At 47.3% G+C, this 27,549-nt stretch overlaps 1 protein-coding gene across 1 annotated transcript in view; it reads left to right on the top strand.

Annotated features, from left to right (window-relative positions):
* Positions 1-1,905: 1,905 nt before the first annotated feature.
* SLC12A7 (solute carrier family 12 member 7) overlaps positions 1,906-27,549 on the top strand; it is a gene marked incomplete at its 5' end in the record, with an annotated part of 78,116 nt that continues 52,472 nt past the window's right edge. The window contains one exon of the mRNA XM_080933710.1: positions 1,906-2,110. Within this exon, the coding sequence (XP_080789836.1) occupies positions 1,906-2,110 (205 nt within the window). The remainder of the gene's footprint in view (positions 2,111-27,549) is intronic.

Below are 27,549 nucleotides of genomic sequence, written 5' to 3' on the forward strand. Positions count from 1 at the left end.
CACTTTCAGAGCTTGACACAGGAGCTATTAATAAGTATTTGAGTGAACAAATACACAACCAATGTTATATAAGGTGAATGTATCTCTTTGTTAAATTAATTAATTTATTTATTGTAAGTACACTGTAGCTGTCTTCAGACACACCAGAAAAGGGCATCAGATCTCATTACAGATGATTGTGAGCTACCATGTGGTTTCTGGGATTTGAACTCAGGACCACTGGAAGAGTAGTTAGTGCTCTTAACCGTTGAGTCATCTCTCCAGCCCAGTGAATATCTTAGTTAGAATCCCCCTTGCTGTGAAGAGATACCAGGACCAAAGCAACTCTTATAAAGGACATTTAACAGGGGCTGGCTTACTGGTTCAGATGTTCAGTCCATTATGTTCATGGCAAGAAGCATAACAGCATCCAGGCAGGCATGGTGCTGAGAGTTCTACATTTTCATCCAAAGGGTGCAGATTGTCCTCAGGTAGCTAGAAGGAGGGTCTCAAAGTGACACACTTCCTCCAACCAGGCCACACCTCCTAATAGTGCCACTCCCTGAGTCAAGGATATTCAAACCACCACAGTGAAGAACTATGTAAAGACCATAAGCACAGAGTGCTTAGTGCCCCCCCCCCACAATGTCCACTTTTTCCAGGCTGCCTGAACAGCTCTTTTCCACCCTTGATTCTCCCAGGAGTCTGGCAACCCAGACATAAATCTAGGAAGCCAAAAGTACCAAAGCCTTATGTTGTTGTTGACTCCCAACCACAAATTTATTTTTGTTGCTACTTCATAACTATAATTTTGTTACTGTTATGAATCCTAATGTAAACACTTTTTGGAGGTTTGCCAAAGGGGTTATGACCCACAGGTTGGGAACAGCTGCTCTAGGCCCACTGGCCAGAAAGGCCTTCACATGCCCCCACTCCCAGAATTCCTTACCTTGACCCTCAGCAGACATTCATCAGACAATGAATTCCCTGTCTCTCCTAGGCAATGAATTGAATTGTGCTTGGCTGGAACAACTAACTGTCCATTCCATAGACGGTCCCATCCCAGTTTGGCCCTGTGCCAGATCCTTCTGATCTGCTAGGTTGTTTGCAGGGGAAGATGGGGATGAGTGGGTTGGAGGTGTGTGGGGGTAGGAGTATCACAGTCGTTTATCAAGGCAGAGCAGGGAGGAGCAGGATGGGAGCAGTGGGAGTGGGGATAGCTGAATAGAAGTGGGCAAGTCTGGGAGAGTATAAGAGAGGGCTGAGAGGCATGGGGACTGTGAGAAACTTGGGCTAGGGGCAGGGGTGGGACCCAGGCAGGAGGGCTACACTGAAGTGACTATCCTGGAAACCAAAGATTCAGTCTCTTTGGCAGATGGTGACCAGTAAGATAAGTACTGCCATCACCAGGTAGGCCATCGAATGCCCTTCCCAGGCCATATGCCCTGCATCTTCCTGCCCAAGCATCGTCTGTTTAGGTCCAGGACAGGTCCTTCTCAACTCGCCCCCACCCCTGCCCGAAACTTCATCCAAGTCCCACTCCCACTCAGCCCTCTCATGCCCCATCCCTGCCTCCTTCTATTTCGCCCCCCTCTCCTACCCAGGCCCCTGCTCCCTTTCCCATTCTCTCTCTTTTCTGCTCTCACCTCCTGCTCCATCCCCACCTCTTGCCCCTAACTTTTTCACAGCCCGGTTGTCACTCAGCTCTCTCTTCTACTCTCCCAGACCCACCTACTTCTATCTAGCTATCCCCACCCCCACTGCTCCCGTCCTGCCCCTCCCCTCCCCGCCCCAGCCTTGGCTTCCTCCTGCCCCGCCCTCACCTCGTGCCCCGCCCCTGCCCCTCCCCGCTCCCGAGACCCACGGTCAGCACCGGCAGACTTCGCATCCAGCAGTCATCGCGGCGCCTGGCGTTCCTACGCCAACATGTCCCAGCGCTTCTTAGTGACCCCAGCACAGAGCGGGACGGGGGACGCGGGACCCAGGGCAGAAGGCGGCAGCCAGGACCTGTGTTCGGATCCCGACCCCGACCCTGACCCCAACCCCGACCCCAGCCTGGAGGCCGCTCTGAAAACCCAAGAAGTAGATGCGCTGCCCATTCTGCGCTACTGCCGAGAGCCCAGCCGCTATGGTAGGTGCAGCTAAGCCGTCCTCCCAGTGGGTCACTCACTGCTGCCTCTGTGGGAGCAGCGAGTGACAGACTCCCTGCCTGTTGCCCAGGTGTCAGGAGGTGGCCATTGCCTGCTGGCTTTGGAAATGACTTCAGGTCTTCAAGTGTTACCACACTGGCTCTGGAATCAGCTGGTGTCCTTTGTCCCACAAATTAGACCTGCTAATCCTTGGACTGCCTGGTGTCCTGTGGACCTTGTAGGTTGGTTGTAACTTTCTGTAGAGTGGTTGTTAAGAACCGGTGGGATATTGGTGGTTGGTGGAAGATAGCATAGGGGTTGCCTTCTGATCCCCCACAGTTAGGACCACTGAGAATAGGGAGCTGTCTCCTCTGTCTTGGCCAGGGATTCAGTAGTGCAAGGAAGACAAAGGCAGCCAACCTTTGGTGGGAACTGTAAGTGTAAACTTCACCGTGGATGCCCACTTGGCTTGATGTCCTTTAGAATGACTTGTGACCCATGCTTACATGTGGGAATCCTGGAACACTACAATGTATTGTTGGCCACACATCTACTAAGCCTGACTTTCTGGGGAATGTGAGACAGGAGCAGACTCTCACAATGCACTCTCCAGATTTTGCTAGAGCCCTACTTTGGGTTTCAGAGTGAAGATGAAACCAGATCTGGCCCATGAGTAGGTGTTTGCCCCACTTGGAGGACAGATGGCACTGGACAGGCATTCTGTGAGAGACCGATACCTTCTGAACACCTGTCTGCCTTTCTGATAGGGTATTTAGCAGTATAGTAACCTGTCTAGTACCAAGATGCCCTACCCTGGTCATCTGGGTAGAGGCCCTATCATGTACCCATGTTCATAATGTTGCACACATGCAGAGACCCCGGTGATGAAGGGTATGCTGTGACCCTGTGACTAAGAACTTAGAACTGTCACTTTTCTAGGGGAGTTAATTTCTATAACAAAATCTGAGCAATTGCTTTCCCATGTGAACCTGGGCATTGCATCGATGTGTGTGTGTGTGTGTGTGTGTGTGTGTCTGTCTGTCTGTGTGTGTCTGTGTGTGTCTGTATATACATACTCACTACAGTTACCCATTCCTAGATTGCCTAGACCATGGGCATACTGAGCTATGTCTCTACCTGCCTTTGTTCTGAGCTCTAGGTCAGGAGTTGTCTCATGCTTTTAGGAGACAGACAGGGTTGCCAGGATGCTTGTCCTGCTGGATAGCAGTTGACTTTCTTTAATCTTGGCACGGCAGCAAGGTCACATGTGGCCGTGTGCCTGCTTGCCACAGGGTGTGGATGGGAGACAGCAGGACAGCCCCAGCTACTGGAGTCCTCTTGTTGCTGAATTAATGAGTTCCAATGTTCTCCTGGAAAGTATCCCCCACACTTTAGGCAGAGAATCTGCTGATGGATGATAGGACAGGGCTGGGGTCTATGCTGACTTTGACTTGGACTTTCTGGCTCCCACTGTGCTCAAGATGATGAACTCAAGCCTCTAAGACTTAGTCTCTCACCTTTTGGGTAGGAGTTTGGTGCCCAGGAATACTGTACACCTAGAACATCTTGAGCTAGGAGTATGAGTCAGACTAACACCATAGTGTCTTCTGCCCCTCATCCTCCAAGTCCTTTATGCTGGACTATAAACCCCAGCAGAGACCCTTGGAGACAGGATGCCGGGGACAGGCATGGATAGGGACTTCTCCATGTCCCCCTCTCCCATTTCAGATTGTTAAAGTAATGTAGAGGAAAGAACATGACCCAAAGTCCTGGATGGAACAGATGGGACAAGATTAGGTGGGCCAACCAGGAGACCTCTCAGCCCTGAAATCTCCACCCTCCTCTCCTCTCTTGTAAGTGGTGTCTTTGACTTCTGTTTAGAAGGCCCAGAGGTTAGCCATCCAGGGTCAGACTCCATTGGAGGCTGGAGATAGGGCTGGGCCAGTCCCTGTCACCCCCATGTGGGTTCTAGGGATGTGGAACTCAGTGCTGTCCTGGTTGCACTTCTGCAGTCCTGGCTGGTTGACTGCATCTGTCCATGGACAGCTGGCTCCAGCTGTGTGGGATTTCGTGTGACAGTTCCAGACAACGGTCAATCCAGTGGTTCTGTGTTGTGCTCCTACGTGGGAACAGAGGACCTATTATTTGGTGTTTCATTAACACAGTGTAAACTAAGTTTGAAAAAACAAACAAAGGTTTTATTGGTCCGACTCGGGCACAGTGCCAGGAGCCAAGCACTGGATGGGGTGTTGTCCTGAATCAACCTTTGGTTATAGATATGTGGCAGGTGATGACAGTGACCTTTCTAAATCTCCAGAGACATCAGGTCTTGTGGTTTGCAATTTCCTTCAGGACCAGTTCCCAAAGCTTTCTGCTTCTATAAGATTCACAATGTTGCATGAATGCTGGCCCAGTTGATCCTTTGGCTCAGACCAGCACCCTTCACTTGAGTATTTTAGTCTCATCTCATTGGGTGGGGTATGTAGGAATAGATTGCACATGGTAGCATGCTCTCCCTTTGTTATATGGAGAGATATGAGTGTCTCATGTCTGCAGACCTTTCTCAGTGTATGTCCCAAAAGACACGTCTCACCGAGCCTGTTTCTGTTTCTGTTTCTTTGTGTTCTGTTTACTTTGATGAAGAGGGCACCCATAGAGTCTGCCACTTGCTAGGTGTGACAAACTGCTCCTTGGTTGTCATTGCCTCTCCTGTGAGCAGGGGCAAAGGGAAGGGTACATGGGCCAAGGGGAGATAACTCAGCACAAAAGACCCACAGGAAAGATCCTGGCCCCATGGCAAGGGTCCAGAGAGAAGGCCCTCTCTGCTCTCTAGTTGATGGGATTCTGGTGAGAGTTCTCATGGCAATGACAAAGGTGGTCTCAGAACCATTGACTAACACATGAAGTGGACAGTCCCCAAGAGTGCTCCCAAGACAGATTGGGCAAGGAAAAGAGAAAGTCTCCAAATAGTAAGAAGAGCCATGGGGAGCAAGCTTCCCAAGTAGAGCTCCTGGGAGGTCACAGCAGCCTAGAAGGTCATAAATGGCCTGGAGCACTCTCAGCCTTTCTTTATTCTCTCGCCTAGCATTTGAGCTGCAGACTCCTGTGGTTTTATTCCTGCCTAGGACAAAGACCAATATGGGTCCCTGATTGGAGGTTGGCATTTTGCTTCCCGTCACTGGCTGGTAGGACTCCATTTCTGCCAAACCTTGATAATTATATTTGGAGGGGTGGAGGTTCAGGGCTTGACCACAGAGATCTAGTGAAGCTATTCCTGCCTCCTGGAGACCGAGATCAAAAGAACATCTCACCTTCTACAACAATGGCCTCTCCAGTGAGTTCAAGCTGTAGTATCCTGCTGTGTACCTACATGTGTGTGGCTGTAAGTCTGTGTGTTCATGTGTGTCTCCTTCCTACCTGCAATGTTTCCATGCTCTGTATGTATCTTTGTGTTTTCTTGGGTCTCTCTGCCTCCATCTTTTCATTATATGAGTCCTATCATATGTATGTCATGTTTTCTCTTTGTGTTTCTGTGTGCCTATCTCTGTATCATCTGTGTGTTTTCATGTTGTGTCTGTGCTGTCTGCATGCGTGTTTGTGTGTGACCTCCTTGTCATCTCTGAGGATCAGTGATTCTTGTCTTTGTGCTCTCTCTTTGTTGCCTCTAGTGTTTGCATGTGAGTTGGTGTTGCCTTGGTGTGACTGTCTCCATGTTACCTATGTGTCTCTGCGTTCACCACACATGGCTCTGTGGACTCAGCTCTGTGGTTTGTTGCTTAGCATATTTTCTGTGGCCTCCAAGGTAGTTTCTGCAAGAACACTTCTGAGTTAGGCCCTCGAGGAGTGCCAGCTTCACACATTGGGCAATGTCTCTCACTACAGTTCTAGTTTCTGCATAGGGCAAGTCTTGGTAAAATTTTATCTCAAGCCATACCTGGGTTTTCCTGGACAGAAATGCTACTAGGCTGCCTTCCTTCAGGCTACTGAGGCTGCAGAGCTAATGCCAAGAGATGGCCAGGCTCTGGTGCCTGAAAACCTGCAGCCCGCTGGGCAGACTGTTTACTTTTTGCTTAAATATTTCATAGGGTGTGGCCCTCCTGGTAATCGGTGAGATGCCTTTAGCTCTCAGTGAGCAGCGCCAGCTCAAGTTCTGGCACTTTTCTGTGAAAGGAGCCTTGCTTTGGTGATTGTTAACTTGGCCTAACAAGAAAATGTTCCATGCACATCCTGTTCTCTTTTTCACTAAATAATATTTAACTTGCCTTCTTCCACCCCCACCCCCGCCACTGGGACAGGCTAGGGTTTGAGACATCACATCACACACGGGGAGGAATGTTCTTTAAATAAAGCAACAACGTCCAAAAGAGAATCACAACCAGGTCAGGAAGAACCTGTGTTGGAGGCCTGGGGATGGGATTGGCCCTGAGCTGACCTCCCAGTGCCTGTGCAGACCCTGCAGCAAAGCAGGGGACCTTGACCTCCAGGGCATTCAAGATGACAACCATTTTGGTGTCTCCTGCCTGATGGGAGAAACAAGTACATGAAAACTTCTATTTCTGGGTGCCACCCACCCTCTTCAACCTACTAGAGAAACAAACACACAGGGATGTTTGTGTTCGAGTGGACACATGGCCTTCTCCAACCTGATGGAGTAACAAATACGTAGGCATATCTGTGTCTAGGGTACCCCAGCCTGAATCAAAGCAGCCCCAGTTGCACAGGAAACAACTGGGGTGCTGCTGATAGTGCTGTTCACATTCAGAAGTGGGTTGAAGTGGGGGATGACAGTTCCTAAACCCACAAGGTGAAGTATATACAGCTGTGGGGCCAGAAGAACCTGTTAAATATAAACAGGTTGGACACTGGCAAACTGTCTACCTAGTAATGGGTTAACTTCTATCACATGGCAACTAAAACCCCCAAATAAACCAATTTTAAAAAATGAACATAGGGGCTAGAGCTGTATGACAAAGCATTGCCTAGAAAAGACCCTGGGTTCTATCCTTAGCACCTCCAAATGAGCAAAATAGACTTGATAACTGTCCAATAAGCTCATGCAAAGATGCTCAGCTGCCATTGTCAGTAGAGAAATGCAGGTTGGAACTGTAGCTAAAGCTGAGGATGTAGCTCAGTGATAGAACATTTGCCCCCCAGACTCTTGTCCCAGTGCCAAAATACAACCCCAAACCAAACTAAAATAAAACAATCTGAGCCACGGTGGCTATTTTTTAAGAAGTTGAAACTATCAAATATTATCAAGGATTTGCAGAGGGCTGGAGAGATGGCTCCACGGTTAAGAGCACTGACTGCTCTTCTAGAGGTTCCGAGTTCAAATCCCAGCAACCACATGGTGGCTCACAACCATCTGTAATAAGATCTGATGTCCTCTTCTGGTGTGTCTGAAGACAGCTACAGTGCACTTATATATCTTTTTTTTTTTTTTTTAAGGATTTGGAGAAATGGGAACCCTGAGCTTTGCTGATAGATGTCAAATAGTGTAGCCCTGGAAGAAGACAGTATAGTTCCTCAAGGGTTTAAAGGTAGTCAAGATGGCTCAGGGGGAAGGGTACCTGCTGCCAGACCTGGCAACATGAGTTCAGTCCCTGGGACTCCCTGTGGTGAGAGGAGAGAGCTGACTCCTATGCATTGTCCATGACCATGCAAGTGTCACGGAGCCTGCTCTCTCACGTTTCCACACACATACCACAGATGAAGGTGATACAAATTTCAACTTAGATATGTGATAACTAAATTAGCAACAGTTGCATCCCTATGGGTGTTGGAGTGCAGTGACACAGACAGATCTCTTCACACTCCATCCACAGCAGTGTTGTTCATAGCAGTAAAGGTGGAGCAGCCCAGTGTCTCTCAGAGGGAGAGTGGGGGACCACAATGCAGTAGTGATGGTGTGAAATGAAGTCATGGAAGGATGTTGTCTAGGGCCCCAGCTGTTGAAACCAGACCAACATGGAAACCTCTTATACCAAATTTCATATCATCACATGGACTCTTACAGGAAGCAGTAGGTAGCCTGACACTTGGGCTGGTAAAGAAGTCTCTGCTACTTTAACCCTTTAAAAAGAGGTAACCTGAGCTAACCATCCAGGTGTTTCCTGTGGCTCTATTTCCTGTTCCCACTTATAAAAACTCTCCAGCCAAGATTGATGGTTCAAAATAGGTAAATTCATTAGAATTTTGCCTTTTGATAATGGAATGTCACCCAGCCTTTAGAAAAGACATAGATAGACTGGAGGGCGTCTGCCTAGTGACAGAAAAGGACACAGTCTGTATAGCTCTGCTTATATGAAGCTCTGGACATTATCAGAGACAGAAGGTGATCCAGAGGTGGTGGGGGGCCGTTACTTAATGCCATACAAAAAGTTGTCACTTTTTGAGATCTGGATTTTACCAGGTGGATGGATGTAAGTACACAGGTGCATAGCAGGGTCCATGTGCTTAATGCCACTAACTTCACTTAGAATGGTGGGTATAGTAAAGTTTATAAAATTGATACTTATTTTAAATAAATTTATTCATTTTTATTTAGGTGTGTGTGTGTGTGTGTGTGTGTGTATGAATGCCACATGTATACAGGTGATTTTGGAAGCCAGAAGAGCGTGTTGGATTCCCTGGAGCTGGAGTTACAGACATTTGTGAACTGCCTGATACAGGTGCTGGGACTTTTATTTATTTACTCAGTTTATTTATTTATTTATTTTAGAAAAGCCGCATGTGCATTTAACCACTGAGCCATCTCTCTAGAATGCACAGAAAATAACTTCTGATATATATACTATATAGACTTCCAATAACCAAAGATAGCTTGCCAGCTTGCCTTCAAACATGGTGTGTGTGTTCATGTGTGTACATGAATATACACAACTTATCCACATCCCACCCTTGCATATTTTATCACACACACACACACACACACACACACACACACACATGCACACTTGCTGAAGACAGGAAGTAGAGGTCTGAGAAAACCACATCTTCCTTGTCCTCTCCTGTAGGTGAGAGCACCTGATGCTGACTCCTTTCAAGGAAGTAGGAGGGGTGTCAATCTGATTAAATCAATTTACACCAAGGCAGCTGTTCTCAGAGGAGCTCTTTATCATCTAAATTACTCTCAGCAGGTGTTCTTTGAAAAACGATTTTTGTCTAAGAATCTTCCTGTTCCAAATTATATCCTATTACCTGTAACTATGGTGTTGTAGGGGCCAAGGGTGGGATTGGGATGTGAATATGTCATGTATGTTTGGGTAAAAACACACACACACATTACACACATACCACATACACCACACACATACACACATACATGCACACCACATACATACACACACACACACACACACACACACACACATACACATACATATATATATATATACCTGAACATACTCAGGCAGGCAGGCTATCTTTGGTGTATTGGAAGTCCTATCTCATGTATTAAGTTACTTTTTTGCTCAGAAATTATTTTATTTGCTTTGTGCTTTCTTTCTAATTTTAAAGTAAATCATTATACCTTAGCATATAGCTCCATGCATGTGATCTGAGCGCTTAGGAGACTGAGGCAGGAGGATTTTTTTTTAAGAGTTTGAAGTCAGCCTGGGCTGCACAGTGAGTTTCGGCATGACACACTGTCTATTACAGGCCACAGCATGAGACGTTGTCTATTATAAGCAATAAAGACAAAACAGCAATAACAAAAACTAATTGTCATCCTAAGCAAATAGAATTGAAGAAAGCAAGTGGCTGGTCATGGTGGTACACACCTATAATCTCATTACCCGGGAGGTAGAGGCAGAAGCCTAAGCTTCAGCCTGGTTTAGAGAGTGAAACTGTCTCAAACAAACACACTACTGCTGATACCGTCGCTGTAATCACTCTTCCTTATGGCCCATAGAAAGGCCCAGCCTCAGTTTCCCTCTCTCTTAAACTCCCATGACTCAGAATTCTCAGGTACTAAAATCAGGTGAAGCCAGCTTTCCTTGTGAGCCCTGAAGTGATGGGGCCAACTCCATGTCCCCAGCAGGCTGTCGAGTGGCTTATGGCCTTTTCCAGCACAGAGGCAACCGTGTGGGCTTCATGGGGTGGGGCCTGGTGCTGTAAGTGGTGATCCTTCTACCTTGGGCTCTGGCCTCATCCTGGGAGGAGACAAGAGTTGAGAGGAAGCTTGTCTCCCCAGGTGTTCCTAACCAGTCATACCCATGTGCTCTGTATTGTGCAGTCAGGGTTGTGATGGAACAAGTTGGTCCACCATTGTGCTGTGATGAAATTGGCACAAAGTAGGCTGTGAACAGGACATTTGGGTGCTGGCTGTTTCTCCTTGATCGCTTTGCATACATCACTATCTCCTCTGAGATTCTTAGGAACCCTGGCTGGAGGCCTGTGAATTCTGAAAGCAAGAACCAGATGATGAGGGTATACCCAGTAAGCCATGCAGTACCATTATCTGTCTGCTCCTTCAGACTTGCCCATGGGGGCAGCTTTAGCATCTCACTTTCATTCTGGTGGGTCAGCTCCTGCACTATAAGGACCACTCAAAGCTTGTGCTGATGAAGAATGGTGGATGAGGAAGGCTCGTGTGCTCAGAATTTTGTCTATGTGATGTCCGCAAAGAGGCTCTCTTCGCTGAAGTCACTTCTGTGTCAGGGGCCCTGCAGTACTTGGCACTCCCTGGTGGATGCCGGTGCTTTGAGATGCCTTTCTAGAAATTCTACATTTTAGTTCTTTCCTGGCTCTGGGCTTCAGCTTGAGAACATGTTAGGTGAGCCTACACAAGCCAGGTTATAGGGCCTCCTTGCCTGGTGGAGAAGTGGGATGAGCAAAGGAGCAGCTGAGGAAGGCCTTCTGAGCTGGGATTTACTAGTGATGAGGCTCTGCTGTCCTGTGTTTGCTGGGTAGACTGAAGGGAATCTGGTGTGCTGAGACCAAGCAGTGGCAGGCACCCAAAGGTGAATGCAGGGTTGTCTGGGGCTACCCTACCACCTGGAGCAACAAAGAGCCCTGGGTGTGGAAACAAGACGCAAGGTTAGGGTAAACCTCAGAAAATCAACATAAATGATACATCCTGCTATGGACTGATATGTAGATTAAAGCCCTTGCCTCCAAGTAAATGTCCAGAATAGAGCCTCTAAGGAGAACTTCGGAGCTAAAGTAGGTTGGAGGGAGGCCATTCGTGATAGAACCGCGACCTTACCAGAAGATGGGACCTGGGGCTCTCACGGGGAATAAGTGAGGACACAGTATTGGGGCCATCAGGAAACTCAGGGACACCACCCTTTCTTAGCTTCTTTGGGAAATGCCCTAAGCCATGGCTCTTCTACCCATGTTCTCATTTAGCTCCTCACTATCAGTCTTCCTGTTATGGTCCACTGGGAGATCACTGTAAGCCTGCATGGCCAGCGCCCTGACTGTGCCTCCCAGGCCAGGTGTTTGTCAGTTGCTTACCAGGGAGTTCCCTGAAGCCACCTCTACCTGGCTCTGCTGCACCCCCTCTGCTGGCCACCTGTGCCCTCCCTGGGGCCCTAAGCTCCTCTGATGCCTCCATCTCGTTGCTTGGCAACTACAGCTTTCTTGTCCCTCTGGACTAGACAGCAGGGCTGGGACAGCCCGTGTTCCTGGGCAAACCAATGCCCCTGGTAGTGCTGGGCCTTTATCTCCGTGTTTACAGAACAATGCTTTCTAAAGGGGCTCAGGGGAAAGCAGAGTAAAGTGAGCAGAAAGTACCAGCAGCTTGAAGTTCAAACACTGCCCACCACCTGCTGTGGTGGTGACCATCAGGCCTGGGGGTAATTGGGGAATTAGGACACAGACCTCCTTGTGTGCAGAAACTTACAACCAACCAACCTTGGAAACTTGATGTCCTTTACCTAGAATAAGTTAGCTAAGGGTTGAACCTGTACTGGTATGGGTGGGGAGGGGGTTGCAGATCCTGTGGGCTTGGGTCTCCTCCAGCTTCAGGTACAAGAGAGGCCTATGTTTTCCCATGAACAGGTCCCTGTCACATTGGCTTACAGGCACACATGCCCTGGACATGTTCTTTGTACCTATCCAACCCAGCACAACTCTGCAGTTGCCAGGACCTGTGAATGCAGCCCAGGCTGTTTGGTTCTGATCCCCAGCCACCTGCCACTAAACATAGCATTTCACAAGTGGCCCCAGAGAATAGGATGGCTCCTGTGGGAGACTCTAACAGATGCAGAGCTTGTGTGGCTCTTTGGTCAACATGTGCTTCAGTATTCTGGGCAATAGCAAAGCTCAGCTGGTATAGCCTCAGCTCCATGTCTCCTGTGGTTTGAGGATGCTCTGGATGCAGGGTGCAGGCAGGACATATGCTGAACATTCTGGCATTTCTGAGATACTTGGAAGGAGACAGGGTATAGTAGTGAAGTATAGACAGCCCCCAACTGGGTCAAGCAAGATTCCTTCCGCCACTCTTAGGACATACAACAGAGTCCAATTTATTTATTTGTTTGTTTATTTATTTGAGTACACTATAGCTGTTTTCAGACACACCAGAAGAGGGAGGATATTAGATCCCCATTACAGATAGTTGTGAGATACCATGTAGTTGCTGGGAACCGAACTCAGGACTTCTGAAAGAACAGTTAGTGCTCTTAACCTCTGGGCCATGTCTCCGGCCCCCAGAGTCAACTTCTGACAAGTAGCACTAAAGGTCATTCTGACCCCTTTCCTTAGGCATGCATGTTTCCGGGACCATTGACCAGCCAGTTGTTGAGGGGACTCTGTGTGGCACCATTACTGCAGTGTGGTTCTATTCTCTAAGGAAACAAGTCTTACTATATAGACTTACCAAGGCCCAGGTGGTAAAGGCTATCTCTTTATGGGCCTGGTCTCTGCCAACTATGTCTTTGTGAGGACATACTGAACCACATTGACTGGGAGTGCTCCATGTCCCTTGGGAACTGCCTTTCTGTTCAGGTATGGTGTGGGACATTGTGTCACTAGCCAGCATCCCTCTTGGAGAAGCCCTTTGAAGCACCAGCAAAGGACAAGTGATGCCATCTCCAGAGGTGGGGATATCCTGTATTATAGGACCAGAGAGGCTCCTACAGGGGGCCTGTGGCTGCTCAAGGTCTCCTCATAGCTGGTGAGACCCTGAGCCAGTCTGCAGCTCTAGTGGTCAAAACTGTGAGAGGGTCACTTGTATGTGAAACCATCGGTTGTACTTATAGAGGCTCCAGGTGTTATCAGAGTAAGTTGTCACACCTACTCCAACCTTGTTATAGTGTCACACCCTGGGCCAAGCAAATCCAAACCACTGCAGGGTTTCAACCAGGAGAGTCAAGTTGTTGAGCCTTCCCCAGGATGAGTGACAAGTTTTAACAGTGGCCTCTACGAGCCAAGAGGCCGGCCATCTGCAGACACTTTGATCCTGACCTTCCAGGACTGTAAGAAATGTGTGCCCTTCATGAGTTATACAGCCTAGGGTGTTTTGCAGCTTAAAGAGGCTAAGACATAGGTCATGTACTGTGTTCTTCTCTTGGACGTTTACTTGAAGACTATGGCAGCCCACCTTAAATCCAAGTATTTTTGAAGTGGGAAGATCCACCTTAAATCTGGGCCATACCTTTTTGGTAGCAGCCTGTATAAAGGATGTGAAAGAAGGAAGTGCTCCCTCTTTGCCTGTTTGCCCTCACTCTTCAAAGCTCATTCCTTCACTGGAATTAGAGTCTACTTCTTTGGAATTCCAGCCTATATTGAAGATCATCTGAGATATCCAGCCTTGTGGACTGAACTACTGGATTCTTGAACTTTCTATTAGTAGACAGCCATTGTTGGACTAGCTGGACCACAACCTGTAAGCTACTCCATATATGGTAAATCCATATATATGATAAGTCTACACACGCACACACACAGCTTTGACTAATACAAAGACAGGATGTTTGAGTCTAGTTCAGTGTGCAGCTTTACTCTATGCAGGCTGATGGTACAGCTGGATGTTCTCCCTTCTTAACTGGGCAGGGGCTGGTTTGGTGGAGAAGCTAATTTGGGTGAAGCCCCTGGGGAACAATTCCTGGTTGGGGGTGTAGAGGTCACTTGGCTGGAAAGGGTTTCCTTGGCTAGCAGGTTTCCTATATGTTCATGTATGCTGTGTGTAATGATCTCTAGGAAGGATCAGCATGGTCCTGCAGCCTCTTGTCCTTGGGAGACAGAGCCTCTAGTAAGGACTCCTCCCCTAGCCACTGGGACAGGAGAAACTGCTAGGGAAGGAGGTCACAGGGTGGGGGCCACAGGTGTCAGAGGAGTGTAGACCTTAGGCAAGGACAGCTGTAGGTTATGGAAGTGTGCCTGAAGCTCAAAGTTGCCCAAGTCCCAGGGGGCCTCCTCCTGCCATTTGTTGTTGCTTTGCAGATCCTAAAAACCAATCCCTCCCTGTGGCTCTGGCTCTCCTGGGTTTCCCTGGAGCTCTTTCAGGATCTCCTTGCACCTGGGAAAGCCGGAGCCCCTCCTCCCCCTTCCGTCAGCACTAACCAAGCAGAAGAGGAAGCAAAGCTGCAGTTCCTTCCTCTTACTAGTCCGTGGCTCCGCTCTGCCCAGCAGGTGTCCTTACAGCTCAAAAGCTGCTGCCCAGGTGCTGAGGCAGGAAGTTGGAGGGGGATCTTCCAGGTAGGGTTCCATGAGTCACAGGCACAAGCAAATACCCTGGAGATGGGGTTCTGGGCTGCTACCTCAGTGGAATAGCCCGAAATTACTTAGGGGATCGCTCAGGTCAACCAAACAAAAGTAGTTTTAGGATTTGTTTGTGGCAAGGCCTCACATAGCTTAGGCTAGTCTTTAACTCATTAGGTAGGTGAGGCTGACCTTGAACTTCTGATCCTCTTATCTATCTCCCAAGTGCTAGCATAGTGCACTACCACACCCAATGCCAGTGTGAGTTCTGACCCACACCTGGAAATAAAGCCAAGTCAGTAACATCCAGACCTGTGTGACAGTTTACACTCTCCTGCTTAAGGGGGGAAATTCAGAATGGCCCTCTGCTCTCTGCTGGTGCTGACCCCAAACCCACAGCTTCTTGGCTAGGTATGGGTCGATGGCTTCGGGTTTGGGGACAATGGCAGAGCCGAGCTGCCTCTGACAACAACAGGAGTGGTTAATCACTGGTTTCTAGCAGTGGGTAATGCAGAGCCTGGAGAGCTAGGCTTCTGAATGTAATCTCAGCCAGAGTCTTTTATTTCCTTCCTGTTTAATCATGTCCAGAAATTATATCCAGCAGAGTGGAGCTGCAGCCTCCTTCCCGAGACAGTGGGTGGTTCCTGAGAGTTCTTGGCTTTATTTGTGTGACTGAAGCCCTGCCTAGCGCTGCCAGTTGTTCTGGGCAGAGGTTGGCTAATGCCAGCCAGGCACCTGGCCCATGCTTTTCCATTTTCTAGGGATCCCATGAGGAGGATGGAAAGGACAGGAAGATGACCTTCTCTCAGGGAAGCACTAAAAGTGTCTCTGGTCAACCTGAGGCTAGAGTCTCAGGGCATATTCCTTGTAGTCCCCATGTGCTGAGAGCCTTTGTTAGAGATCCATGAGACTCTTTATCCCAGAAGGAGGGGGAGAAGTGTCACTAACAAATGCATCCTAGACTTCCCTCAGAAGTGACCCAAGCTGACCCACGAGGATAGATGAAGGAGCCAGAATCATTGATAACCGTTGTGGATGCATCATTGATAACTATGGAGGCACACTGGGGAAGGACATAACCGTGCTCCAGGAACAGCCCAGCCCTGGGTACCAGTTGTTCTCAGGACTTGCAAGGATGCAGTCGTCACAGAAGAACCTTGTGTGGTTATCAGATTTGCAATCTCCAGATCCTACCAAAGCTGTGCAGGAGTGACAGGGGTGTGCAGGTTTCTAGGAGAGTAAAGCAGGTAATGGGACTTAGCTATGCCATAGAGAAAGAGAAGGTGTGGCAGATCAAGCCACAAAGCACTGTAAGGATGGGAAAGCAGCCAGGGTGACTCCCAGGCTCCCTTGAGTGTCTGTGCAAGCACATTTCCAGTTGTGCCCAGTCTAGAACAAGCCTGAGGGGAGGAAGCAAGGCAGTGCTCTTCATGCATCTGAATCTGGTACCGTGGGGAAGAACCCAGGTTGCCTCAGGTGGATTTTAGTGAGGGTGTCTGTGCCTCTTTTCCCAGAGACATTTTATGAAGCATCCTTATATTGAAAGAGATATCTGGTCATGAGGAAATCTAATCTCCTCACTCACTCGGGGCACCAATGTTGTTAAAAGATGACGTCTTGGGTTTGGGCACCAATGTTGGGAAAAGGATGAAGAGAGTTGGGGAATATGGGCCATGGAGGTGAGGCGAGGCCTGGGGGCAAGGGAGATGCCTCTGGAGAGCCCATGTTGGGAATCCCTTCCCCCTGAGGGACCAGCCACATGATGGTACAGTACATAATGGAGTTTATTCAGGTCATGGGGGAGTTAAGAGGGTAGTAGAGGCAGAGAGAGAGAGAGAGAGAGAGAGAGAGAGAGAGAGAGAGAGAGAGAGAGAGAAGAGAGAGGAGTAGAGGCTGGCCATGAGCACATGGAGAGAGAGGGGGAAAGGGAAAGAGAAGAGGTGGGATAAGGTGGCGGGTGGGGGGAGCAAGGGAGCAAGAGAGAGAGCAAGAGGGAGGAGGGGGCAAGCAGCCCCTTTTATAGTGTCAGGTCATTGGGGCAGAGCATACCTGGCTATTGCCAGGTAACTAAGGGGTGGGGTTTACAGAATCCCAACATATATGACATTTAAATAAGGATCAAGTCTAAGTGAACAGTTCTGTAGGAGTTGCAGAACATGGTTTCAGCAGGACTCCTCAGGGCCATAGCTTAGCCTGTTTTTTTCCCAAAGACTCTAGTTATGGAAGATGTTTACCTCAAGCTATCTCTGATAGTGTTTGAGAAGCACATGGCACTCACACATGATGACACATTTATACACAGTGTGCATACTTCACAGACACTAGCCAATGGTCACACAGATGTGCCAGTGGTCACATGGATGTGCCATACCTCACTGGAGTTCTCAGCCCGTCAGATTCTTGATAGCCAGTGCAGTTCTTAATTTCTTAAAATTAGTTTTAAGAACTAATGTTCTTAAATAATTAACTGGATATACTGAGTGAAGGGCCTCTGGCCAGCTTGAGCATGACAAATATAACGCTGGCAGGCCTTGCCCTTCTCCCTGGTTACCTCTGCCTTGCTAAAACCATTAGATTACATTCCTAAGGCTAGCTAGCAAGGTCTTTCCTTACTTGGCCACTTCCTCCTCCTGAGGCTGACTACCAAGGTCCAGGAATCAAAGCTTGAAATCCAACAATCAAAAAGTCCCCTTTGGCTCATCTAATTAACATGCCCAATTAAAATTAAACACCTCATCTTAACAGGAGGCTTCCTATTTTACATTTATAAACTGCCACTTTTCAATGGGCCACCTCTCTTACCCCTTTACCGAAGGCTGTCCTTTGTCTCCTTCCAGGACAAATACCCTTTCCCTGCCCTCTTATTCCCTCCCCTTCATCCTCTATCTCCTGTGTTTGTCTCCTATCCCCTGCTCTCTCCCTTTGGGGCAATTAAATCTCCTCTGTGCTGAAAACGTGGTCTTGGGAGCTCCGGAGCCTATGCTATCCCTTCAGTGAGTGTTGATTTTGGTATTGGAGTAGAGAGAGCCTGAGCCTGGACCCTGGCTGTTCTAACATTCTAGGCTCAGTTCCCCTGTCCTCAACAGGCCAATTAAATTAACAGAGAATAGCGAGAGCAGAAAGAGATATATCCAATATGGCTACATTTGGAAGAGGAACAAAAAGATGTGTGGTTCTCCTGACCCAGTCTCTCTCTCTGAGGAATTGAGGAGAGGTTTGGGGTTAACTAGAAGCCAAGATATCTGTATGACTAAGAGTCATGGTCTGAGGGTTATTCTCCCGAGTTGTCAAAAGTGCTAGACATTTCTTTCCTGGAAATCAGCTTTCCTTCTGTGTAGCATTAGGCTCTATTCAGCCTTTTCGTTCTCCTAACATGAGATTCCTGAGAAAATTCCAACTTCTTGGGGGTCCGTAGTTTCAGTAGTTTGATAGCCACAGGGAGGGGCACAAGTGTCTCAAATATCTTTATTTCTGCCAGGATGGTAAATGTTGTTCCTGGATTCATCTCCACTCAAAAGTCAATATTCAAGAAATGTGAGCTGGGAGGGAAATAAGATGAGGGCCTCTCATAGTCAATTCTCTGCCTGAGGGTACTTGGGGATTTTATAGAGCGGGAAGGAGGGACACAGGACAATGGTCCGGAAGGCTGTATGCTGGATAGAATCTTTGTCATCTCTGGTAGGTTCTTCTGTGTCTCCCTTCAAAGTCTTCAGATCTTTTTCTATGCAGGTGTCAGGAACGGAATTAATCTCCTCCATATACCAAAGCATCACCTCATCTCAACTAAACATTTGCAAAGATGCAGGTTCCCTTCACAGTCTGTTCCTCTGGGGGTCAGCTCTGATTTCCATGCTAGAACCTACTGTGGTTGTGTAGCAAGGCACCTGGGACTGGGTTTCTCCAGTGTAAACCCCCTGGATTGTCTTTATAAGCACTGCTAGATCCACAGGGAGGGAACTCCCCCCCCCACCCTAGGGAAAAAGATAGTGTTCGGTTTCAGTTGGGACTCCTTCAAAACATCAGGTCCTTGGAATGTGTTGCTTAAATCCTCAAGGCTCTAACAGTTTTCTTGTGGTCTTTCTGTGGCTGACTTTCTATTCTCACTCCTTTGTGAACAGAGGTCCGTTGTCTTTTGTTCCCATGCTAGTGGAGGTGAGAAGCCCAGTGGAAGAGGGTAGCCAGGTGGAGAGGCATACCTGTGCCAGCTTGTGCAGTCTTGTCTTAATCTTAATCTCTGATTTTCTTTCCTGCTCAGTAGTTTTTATCAGTTACCAAGCCCAGCATTTTGAAATTTCTAACTTCCTCATAGCTAATTATCCATCATTTATTCTCTTGGGTCTGTAGCCCCTACAGTGAATGCCAGGGGTGTTTTCTTTTGCCTCCTTTGGGATTGAACAACCAGTATTTGTTTTTTTGTTGTAATACTAGGGATTGGACCTAGGTATGTGCTAGAAAATTGTTCTACAACCAAACCATATTTTTTTTCCCACAGAAGAACAGCTTTGTTTTTGTTTTTTTTTTAAGGTTATTTTATTTTTAGATTTATTTATTATATATAAGTACACTGTAGCTGTTTTCAGACACATAAGAAGAGGGAGGGCATCAGATCCCATTACAGATGGCTGTGAGCCACCATGTGGTTGCTGGGATTTGAACTCAGAACCTCTGGAAGAGCAGTGCTGGGATTTGAACTCAGGACCTCTGGAACAGCAGTCAGTGCTCTTAACTGCTGAGACATCTCTCCAGCCCAAAGAGCAGTTTTCAAAAGCAGAAATCACATTCTTAGTATATAGACCTAGCTTTTGTTGAAACAGTTGCTCATGACTTGCTCAGAAAGCTTGTAATTAAGGTCATTTGCATCTGAGAACTCTGTGCTCTTACCTTGAAGGTATCTCTGTTTTTTGGACTGTTTCACACAGCTGCCATGTCTAGGCAGTAGCTTAGACTGACCTTGGTGTCCGGGCCCCCATCTCATGGTTTGCATTTCTGAACTTTCTCAGGGCCAGGCTTGTGCTTTTATGGGTCCGGAGATGTCTTGATTCTGCTTTCATCTTCAAGGAGACTTTTGTCCAATGGTTATGTAGGTAGTAGACATCCCACTCTCCTGGGTTGACCCTTCCTTTGATAACCAAAAACAAGAGTTCTGCTGTGTTCAGAGATGGGTTAAAATTATTTTTGCTTTTGTTCTTTTTAAAATTAAGTTCACTTACCTGATAACCTAAAACACAGAGTAAGAGAGGGAGAGAGATGGAGACAGAGACCGAAAGAGGGAGAGATTGATTTTTTTAAGTCAGGGTGAGCATATTTATCTCCACCCCTATGGTAAAACATTCATAATCATAACACTTTAGGGTACAATAGAACTACATGTACCTGTTAGTTGAACTGTTACTTGGTGATCCCTCTCCCCTCTTCTTTCCTCCCTTCCCTTCTTCTCCTCTCCCTTCCCTTCCCCTCCAAGTATTGAACTCAGAGCCTCATGAATCTATATAGGCAAGTGCTCTGCATACCTCAGGCCTTCCCCCCCCCCCCCCCCATATATATATATGAGTCTCTGGACTCAGCCATATCCTGGTTTTACACATCTTTGGACTGTGCAGTTTGTCTTGTAGAAAGGATCGAGCTTGCCTTGGAGGAGGCTGACCTGGTATAGTGATTTTAGAGTTGTGAGGGTCATGTGATGTTGCTGTACTTCAATAGCAATCAAAGCTCATTCTCAAAATGTATTTTTAACTCATGCCCTGAGGAAACAGAAATTAATGACTTGCATTATTTACACAAAGAAGTTCACTCTTGATGGCAGCAATTTTTAACATTATGTTTGTCTGACTCTGTCATGGGACATAAGCCAAATATTTAAGGTTTGAACAAGGTGATTAAGCCTTAGAGTTATCTGAGTCACCAACTGATAGGCAAACACATTTCTCCTTTTCTCTTCTTTTAATGAAATAAAAGAAGAGAACTGGGGGTGGGAGGAGGTAGATTTTAAAGGTCTTTAAAGCAAAATTCAAACTTTAAAATGTGAGAAGATCAAAATATAGTCAGTTTGGTAAGAATTTACTGCCCTTATCAATGTGTATGCAGGTCTCCAGGCACCCAGAAAATGCTCAGAGGTTGAGTGTTCCTCAGTACTGGGGACAATCTACACACAGTGCCTCATTGGGTGTAAAACCTGACTGGAAGGTTTTACTCATTTATCTGAAAGTCCTGGGAACTCTCTGGGTTTTGAGGTGCCGGTCTTATTTCCCAGCAGGGCTGCACAACAGTCTATCCTCAGGGTTCAAAGGCCTTGGGTCGGTATCTATGGCTCCTCCAGTGGACTGAGGGTCCTGCAGTGGTTTCTGCTCTGCTTGCTGCGGTGCTTTTCAGTGGGTGCAACAACAACATCCCCCAGGGTCTGTAAGACTGCCATCTCCACCTGCCTGCAACCAAAGAATGACCTTTGTCACAGGCCTATGTCACCTTGCCGATGCCAGTTTAATAATAGGACAGAGATCATGGTGGGAGGTAGCCTGCTTATCTCTGGGCAGTGGCATCTGGTTACTCAAGGACTGTGCAGTATTCTGTCTGGTCAGTGCTGCACATGTTAAAGAATATGCTTGGTTTAGGCAGGGCAGGAAATCATCCCTTAGCCCCAGCAGACAGACCCCACCATGTTGTGTCTCACTTTTCCCAGATAGGTTGTATGTGAATGTATGCTTCTCTACAGAAGCAGTGGCCCTTAAACACTTTTATTCTGCATTGACATATGCCCCAGGAAATGTGCTGTTCATTCCGTATAGGGGAAACTTAACAAGAAAAATTATTCACACCAGCTAAGAGGGAGCAAGTGCCCATCGGGGAAGCGAGACATAGTTCATCACATGGTGGGATGTCACTGGCTCTGAAAAGGAAGGACACACTGACACAAGCTGCACCATGGATGAGCCTCCAGGTCATTGTGCTCAGTGAACCGAGCCAGTTATCAAAGGACAGATGTGTGATTCTAGTCCCATGATATCTCTAGTGTTCATAGACCAGGAAGAATGGCAGAGTCCAGGTAGGGGGGAGATGGTATTTCTTGGGGACAGAGCAGCAGTTTGAGAAGAGAAGGTGCTAGTATTGATGATGCTGTATAGCTGTGGGAAGCATTTCAGGCCAAAGAATGAAGTTAATATTTATCCTATTTGTATTTTTTCTTTGCAACTAAACAGAATAAATTATTATTTTAAAAAAATGGTGGTGCATGCCTCTAATCCCAGTACTTGGGAGTCAGAAGCAGGAGGTTTAAGTAAGTTCAGAGGTCTGTCTGATCTACGCATATTGTATGCCAAGCTAATGATGCTATTCATGGAGATCCTGTCTCAAAATAAGCAAGCAAGGAAAAAAGCATCACCCCCCCCCAAAAAAAAAACAAACCTCCCATACCATGAAAAACAGCCAAATGACTAGATTAAATTTTTTTCTCTTTTATTCATTAGTATTTGTGAGCAGTGTTGGGGCAGGGATAGTTCATGACCTGCACATGGAGGTCAGAGGGCAACTTTGTGGACTTTATCCTCTCCTGCCTTTGCTTGGGTTGGAGGATCAAACTCAGGTTTGAGTGGCAAGTGCCTTTACCAACTGTAAATCCTAAGTGATGTTTTTAACAATCACCCACAAGGTGCCAACAACCTGTGGACAGTGACCTGTCTCCAGCTGATGTGAGTGTGACATGGGACAGTTCAATAGCCCACTGTTACTCTGCAAGGAGGAATTTTCAACTCAGGTAGATGCCTGCCATGATTCTGACACTGATTGGGTTCATAGTCTTAACCTCCAAAGTCTCCTTGACCTTGGCCAGCCCACAAGGGGTGGAACCTGGCTTGGTCAAAGCGTCATCTTGTCCTGACCTTCAGTCCAACTGTAAGGAGAATGGGTCAGTCGATGCAGTTTGAATGTGAGAAACACTTAGTCTAGAACATGTGGAGGCAGGCTCTGTGTGGGAAGAGCTGGTTCTATCTCCGTAGCCTGAGACAAAACTCCTACTGTGTGCACAGCCACAGCTGTGATACCATTTGGGAGCTGTGACTTAGGAATGGACTGCTAGACTGAAGAGGTTGGTATGGGACTCACCTTGCCATTCAGGAGCCACACTTGACTTGTCTTCTGGGCATTTTACCACCCACAAGTGAGCATCTACTCTGAGGTCAGGATGTGCACATAGCCGCTTCTCCTCACCAGAACCTTCTCAGTTCTGTGGGGCCTGGGCAGGGCACTGATGGACAGAGGCTTCCTGGCCTTTCCATCCATTCCAGGTTTCTAGAACTTGTTTCCCTGTTTCTGACCCTGCCCTCCTTTCTGAACAACCCTGGAGCCCACAGAATAACATTATGTTATTATTGTACCTATAGATGTTTGGCTTCTTTTCTAGGGTTATTTGAGGCTATGTACAAAAAAAAGGGGGGGGGGCTTAGGCTGTGCATTAGCCAGGGTTCTCTAGAGGAGCAGAACAAATATATGTATATATTACTGGTAAGTTAAATGTTAGGCTGCTGTCCTGCAGAGAGGGAAAGCACTGGCCTTGAATTTAAGCCTCCTGCCTACTCAGTGTGGTTGTAAAGGTTGTGAGCTCTACAGCCACACTGGTGCTGATAGGGAAGGTAAGGCTGGGACCCTTCTTGACCTTGATACAGGCTGGCTACCAAGGGGCCAGATAATTGTCTGAGAATTCTGCTCCTAGAAATTTATGCCTTGGAGTCACTCACCTTTGTCTTGGACTGGGGACCAGATGAGTTCTTTTATACTTTGTCGACTTTGTGATTTTTCAACAAACATTTGCTGGCTTGGCTTGCCCTGTTCTGTTGACAAAAGGATGTGTCAGAAATAACCCTGTTCTCTCCTTGCCAAGTTAAGTGTGGAACTTCCAGATAGCAAGCAGTCACTTGGGCATGGTGGAAGGCCCTGGGTTAGGTAGTTTTGAAATCTCAGTTACAGCAAAAAGCACAGCTTCAGGAGAATAGTTTTATAATTTTTAAAGGCTGAATCAATGTCCATTTTCTTACTGAGGGTCAGCTCAAGCAGAGTGAGACCCTCTTATACAGTCTAAATTTTGTGCATACAACCCTTGTTACTACCAGATCAGGTCAAAACATGACCATGCTTTGTGCTGGAGGTGTCTTTATTGTAGTCCTCAGGTCTGGGGTTTCCACTTCAAACCTGTAAAATGTGTGGCAATGAGCTCCAGTTAGGGTTAGATACGCTGTGGATACACTGGGGAGCTCTGTTTAACTTTTCCATGGTCTGAGCACTGTCTTCCGTTCTCTGTGGAACTGGTGTTTCTGGATCATTGGCTTTTCTGGTTCCTGTTATACACTGGGCTGGCGTGGCTGCAGGTTACACATGCCTCTGATAGCTTGGGAACTGGGTTTGCTACAACAGGGTAGAACTATAGCAGTCTCTTACATGTGCCTGCAGGTGCCCGCCTAGGCATGATGTCCCGATGGAGCAGCTGATTAGTCTTGCCTTTTTTTCTACTGCTCTGTGTAGTATGTACCCGTGTACAGTGGTTGTTATGTGTGCTGGGGCTGGGCTCCCTTCTCCACCCACGGTTTGGGGGAACAGAAATGTGCAGATTTTCTTTCTTTCTCTTTTTTTTAAAGATTTATTTATTTATGATATGTAAGTACACTGTAGCTGTCTTCAGACACATCAGAAGAGAGCATCAGATCTCATTACAGATGGCTGTGAGCCACCATGTGGTTGCTGGGATTTGAACTCAGGCCCATCATCTCTCTAGCCCAAATGTGCAGATTTTCATGGAGAATACTTTTCCAGTTTACGCTGGGAGATGATTACATTTGGAGGTCACAAAGGGATGCTAATGGCCAATTTGCACTTGGCAGCTGCTGATGGCAAACAACATTGCAAGCTAGGTTTCTTTGTCAGCCTCTGGAGGCCACATATGGGGTCCCCTGCCCAGCCCAGCTCCCCTATCTTAAGAACATATGAGCAGTAAACTGGACTGGCCATTCCCTTCAGCTGAGCAGGATAACAGTCTGAGATAGTGACCAGACAGTGGCATTGAGTGGACTTTGGGCGACACTCTGTGCACACCCTTGGTCTGAGTGGACTGGATTTTGGATGAAGAAAGAATAGCATTGTGGAGTTGGTTTACTGAAAGCAGATGGACCTTACCAGAGCCCAAGGCTCTTGTCCCTAGCTTACCCCTCAAAGAACAGTGTTAGGTGGTCCCTTCCTGACCATCGCTGGAATAATGTTTATTGGGAAAGTCCTATATGAAGCATACTATGGTCCACCTTGAAGGCAGCCTCCCAAAGAAGGGTTCAGCCTGGGCTAACCTTCAGGTGCCAGGGCCTAGGGTTGTGGGTGACAAAGCCTAGAGGTGACAAAGCCCTCTCTGCCTGTGACTGTGTACACCAAAGTCCTGGACCTTTATAAGACTTGGGGTCTCAGATAGGAGTAGGTGTTGATGGTGTACCATGGTTTCTTGAAGCTAACAGCTTGGGGGGGGGGTGTGATATTATATAGCAGTTGCTGGCTATCTGTGCTTCACTGTGGCCTGGCTGGTTTCTGTGAGCAAGGGCAGACTCATCTCTGAAGGTTAGGATGGGGACAAAAGTGAAACGTGAGCCAGGCCTTTGCATCTCATTTCTTGAGCTCTTTAAAAGCACTTCAGAGGTGGTGGTGTGGGGGGGGGGGGATGACTGGTTGCAAGTGTTTCACTGAACCTCATAACTCCTTTGCATTTGAAATCCCAGCACTACTGGAGATGGTGGGTGGAGACTTCCTGGAAGTGGCCAGTTAGACTAGGCTCCATGACAAGATTGCCAAACCAACAGCAGACCCTATCTTGAATGAAAGGAAGAAGGTGCCTAAGGGCCCATAGTGGAGGTTGTCACATGCACTATTCGTGTGCTTACTTACCTACAGCACAAGCATACACACACACACACACACACACACATGCTCACATTACACATGCAGAGGGGGGATAGGGAGGGGACACAATGGTTCATATGATGGGATCTCATTGTAGCTTGAGACATTTTGCAATGTAGTGTTCCTTGAATAACATGTTCTCAGAGTTTTCCAGTATTTTTAAAAAAATAAATAAATAAATTTATTTATTTATTTAATGTGAGTACACTGTAGCTGTCTTCAGATACACACCAGAAGAAGGCATCATTACAGATGGTTGTGAGCCACCATGTGGTTGCTGGGATTTGAACTCAGGACATCTGGAAGGGCAGTTAGTGTTCTTAACCACTGAGCCATCTCTCCATCCTAAGTTTCTCAGTCTTTAACCTCTGCATACATGGTCTCATGTCAAAGAAAAATGTTTTTTCATAGGTTGAGTCTTTATGCATCAGACTTTGGTGTCCTATCTGGAGCAATTATAAAACACAGTTTCACTCCGTTTTTAAATGATTTTAAAAAAAGATTTATTTTATGTGTATGAGTACACCGTTGCTGTCTTCAGACACACCAGAAGAGGGCATCAGATCCCATTACAGATGGTTGTGAGCCATCATGTGGTTGTTGGGATTTGAACTCAGGACCTCTGTAAGAGCAGTCAGTGCTCTTAACTGCAGAGCCATCTCTCAAGCCCTATTTTTTTTTTTTTTTAACCCTTGAGATCAGAACATCCCTCACATATCTAGGAAGGTGTGGTAGCTGACATACTGACCACTGGTTCTGTGTGAGCCATTTTATCTTCTTTCAAGTTAAAACACTTGGCGCTATGTTGGCCCTGAGGTGCTTCCTACTTGGTTGATGGACATATTACAGCTCTACATTGTGGGGATTAAAACATCCCCCTAGGCTACTCTGTCCTGTTCTATGGGCTCTTCCTTCTGTAGGTGACTAAGCTCAGTGAGCACCCTCTCCCCTCTCAAGCTCCCAGTGCACTTGAGAGTATTGAGACTCCTCTTTAGTTTTACTGGGAGCAGTGTTCAGTGCTGTCTGAGTTCCCAGCATGTGGGTATCATGCCGCAGTAACAGACCTTGATGGAACTCAGTCAGCCCGAAGAAACGGGGCTGAGAGACAGACACGTTTGAAAAAAAAAATAGCTGGGCATGTCCGTACATGTATGTAACCCTAGTACTTGGGAGGTAGAGGCAGGAGGATCAGGAATTCAGTCATCTTTGGCTATCAGTATCAATATTTGATGCCAACCTGGGCTATGAGACCCTGTCTTTAAAAACAGTAGACGGGGAGGGCAGGGAAAGGGGCCAAGTATCAGATGGTTGTCTGTCTGGATGCTGTTCTGAGGAGGTCACTGGTCCACCAAAGGTCCAGTTATCATGGGAAACAGGTGGTAGCCCTTCCCTATTTCCTGTGGATAGCTTCTGAAGGGGGGGGGGTGTGACAGTATGGCTTGAACAAGCTATTCCTTACAGGAGCTGGAGTAACTGTATAAGAGGCCATTCCTGAGGGGCTCATGTTCCTCTCAAGCTCCTTCCTGTTAGAGTGCTGCGCACAGTTGGGCTGTCACAGAAAAATGGCTTTTCTGATTGGTTTCAGAATGTTTTTTATTCTCATTGGTAGAATACGAAAATCCCCGTAACCTCCGTATCCCCAGCCCTGTCACTGGTCTGGCAGCTGCCTCCCAGACTCTGTCCCTGATTGAACTGGGCCAGGCCACCCGGCTGGCACTATTCCACAGATTGTGAGCAGCTCTCGCTGTATCACCTTTGTTTCTCTTGGACCATCTAAAACAGTTTCGGCTGACTCGTTGCACCTGGGGGCTATGGCTTTTTGTAGGATGTGTGGGGTATGATACCAGGGTCTCTGAAACGGTAGGGAACCCTC

The sequence above is a fragment of the Micromys minutus genome (genome assembly GCF_963924665.1).
Source record: "Micromys minutus genome assembly, chromosome: 20".
Lineage (NCBI taxonomy): Eukaryota > Metazoa > Chordata > Mammalia > Rodentia > Muridae > Micromys > Micromys minutus.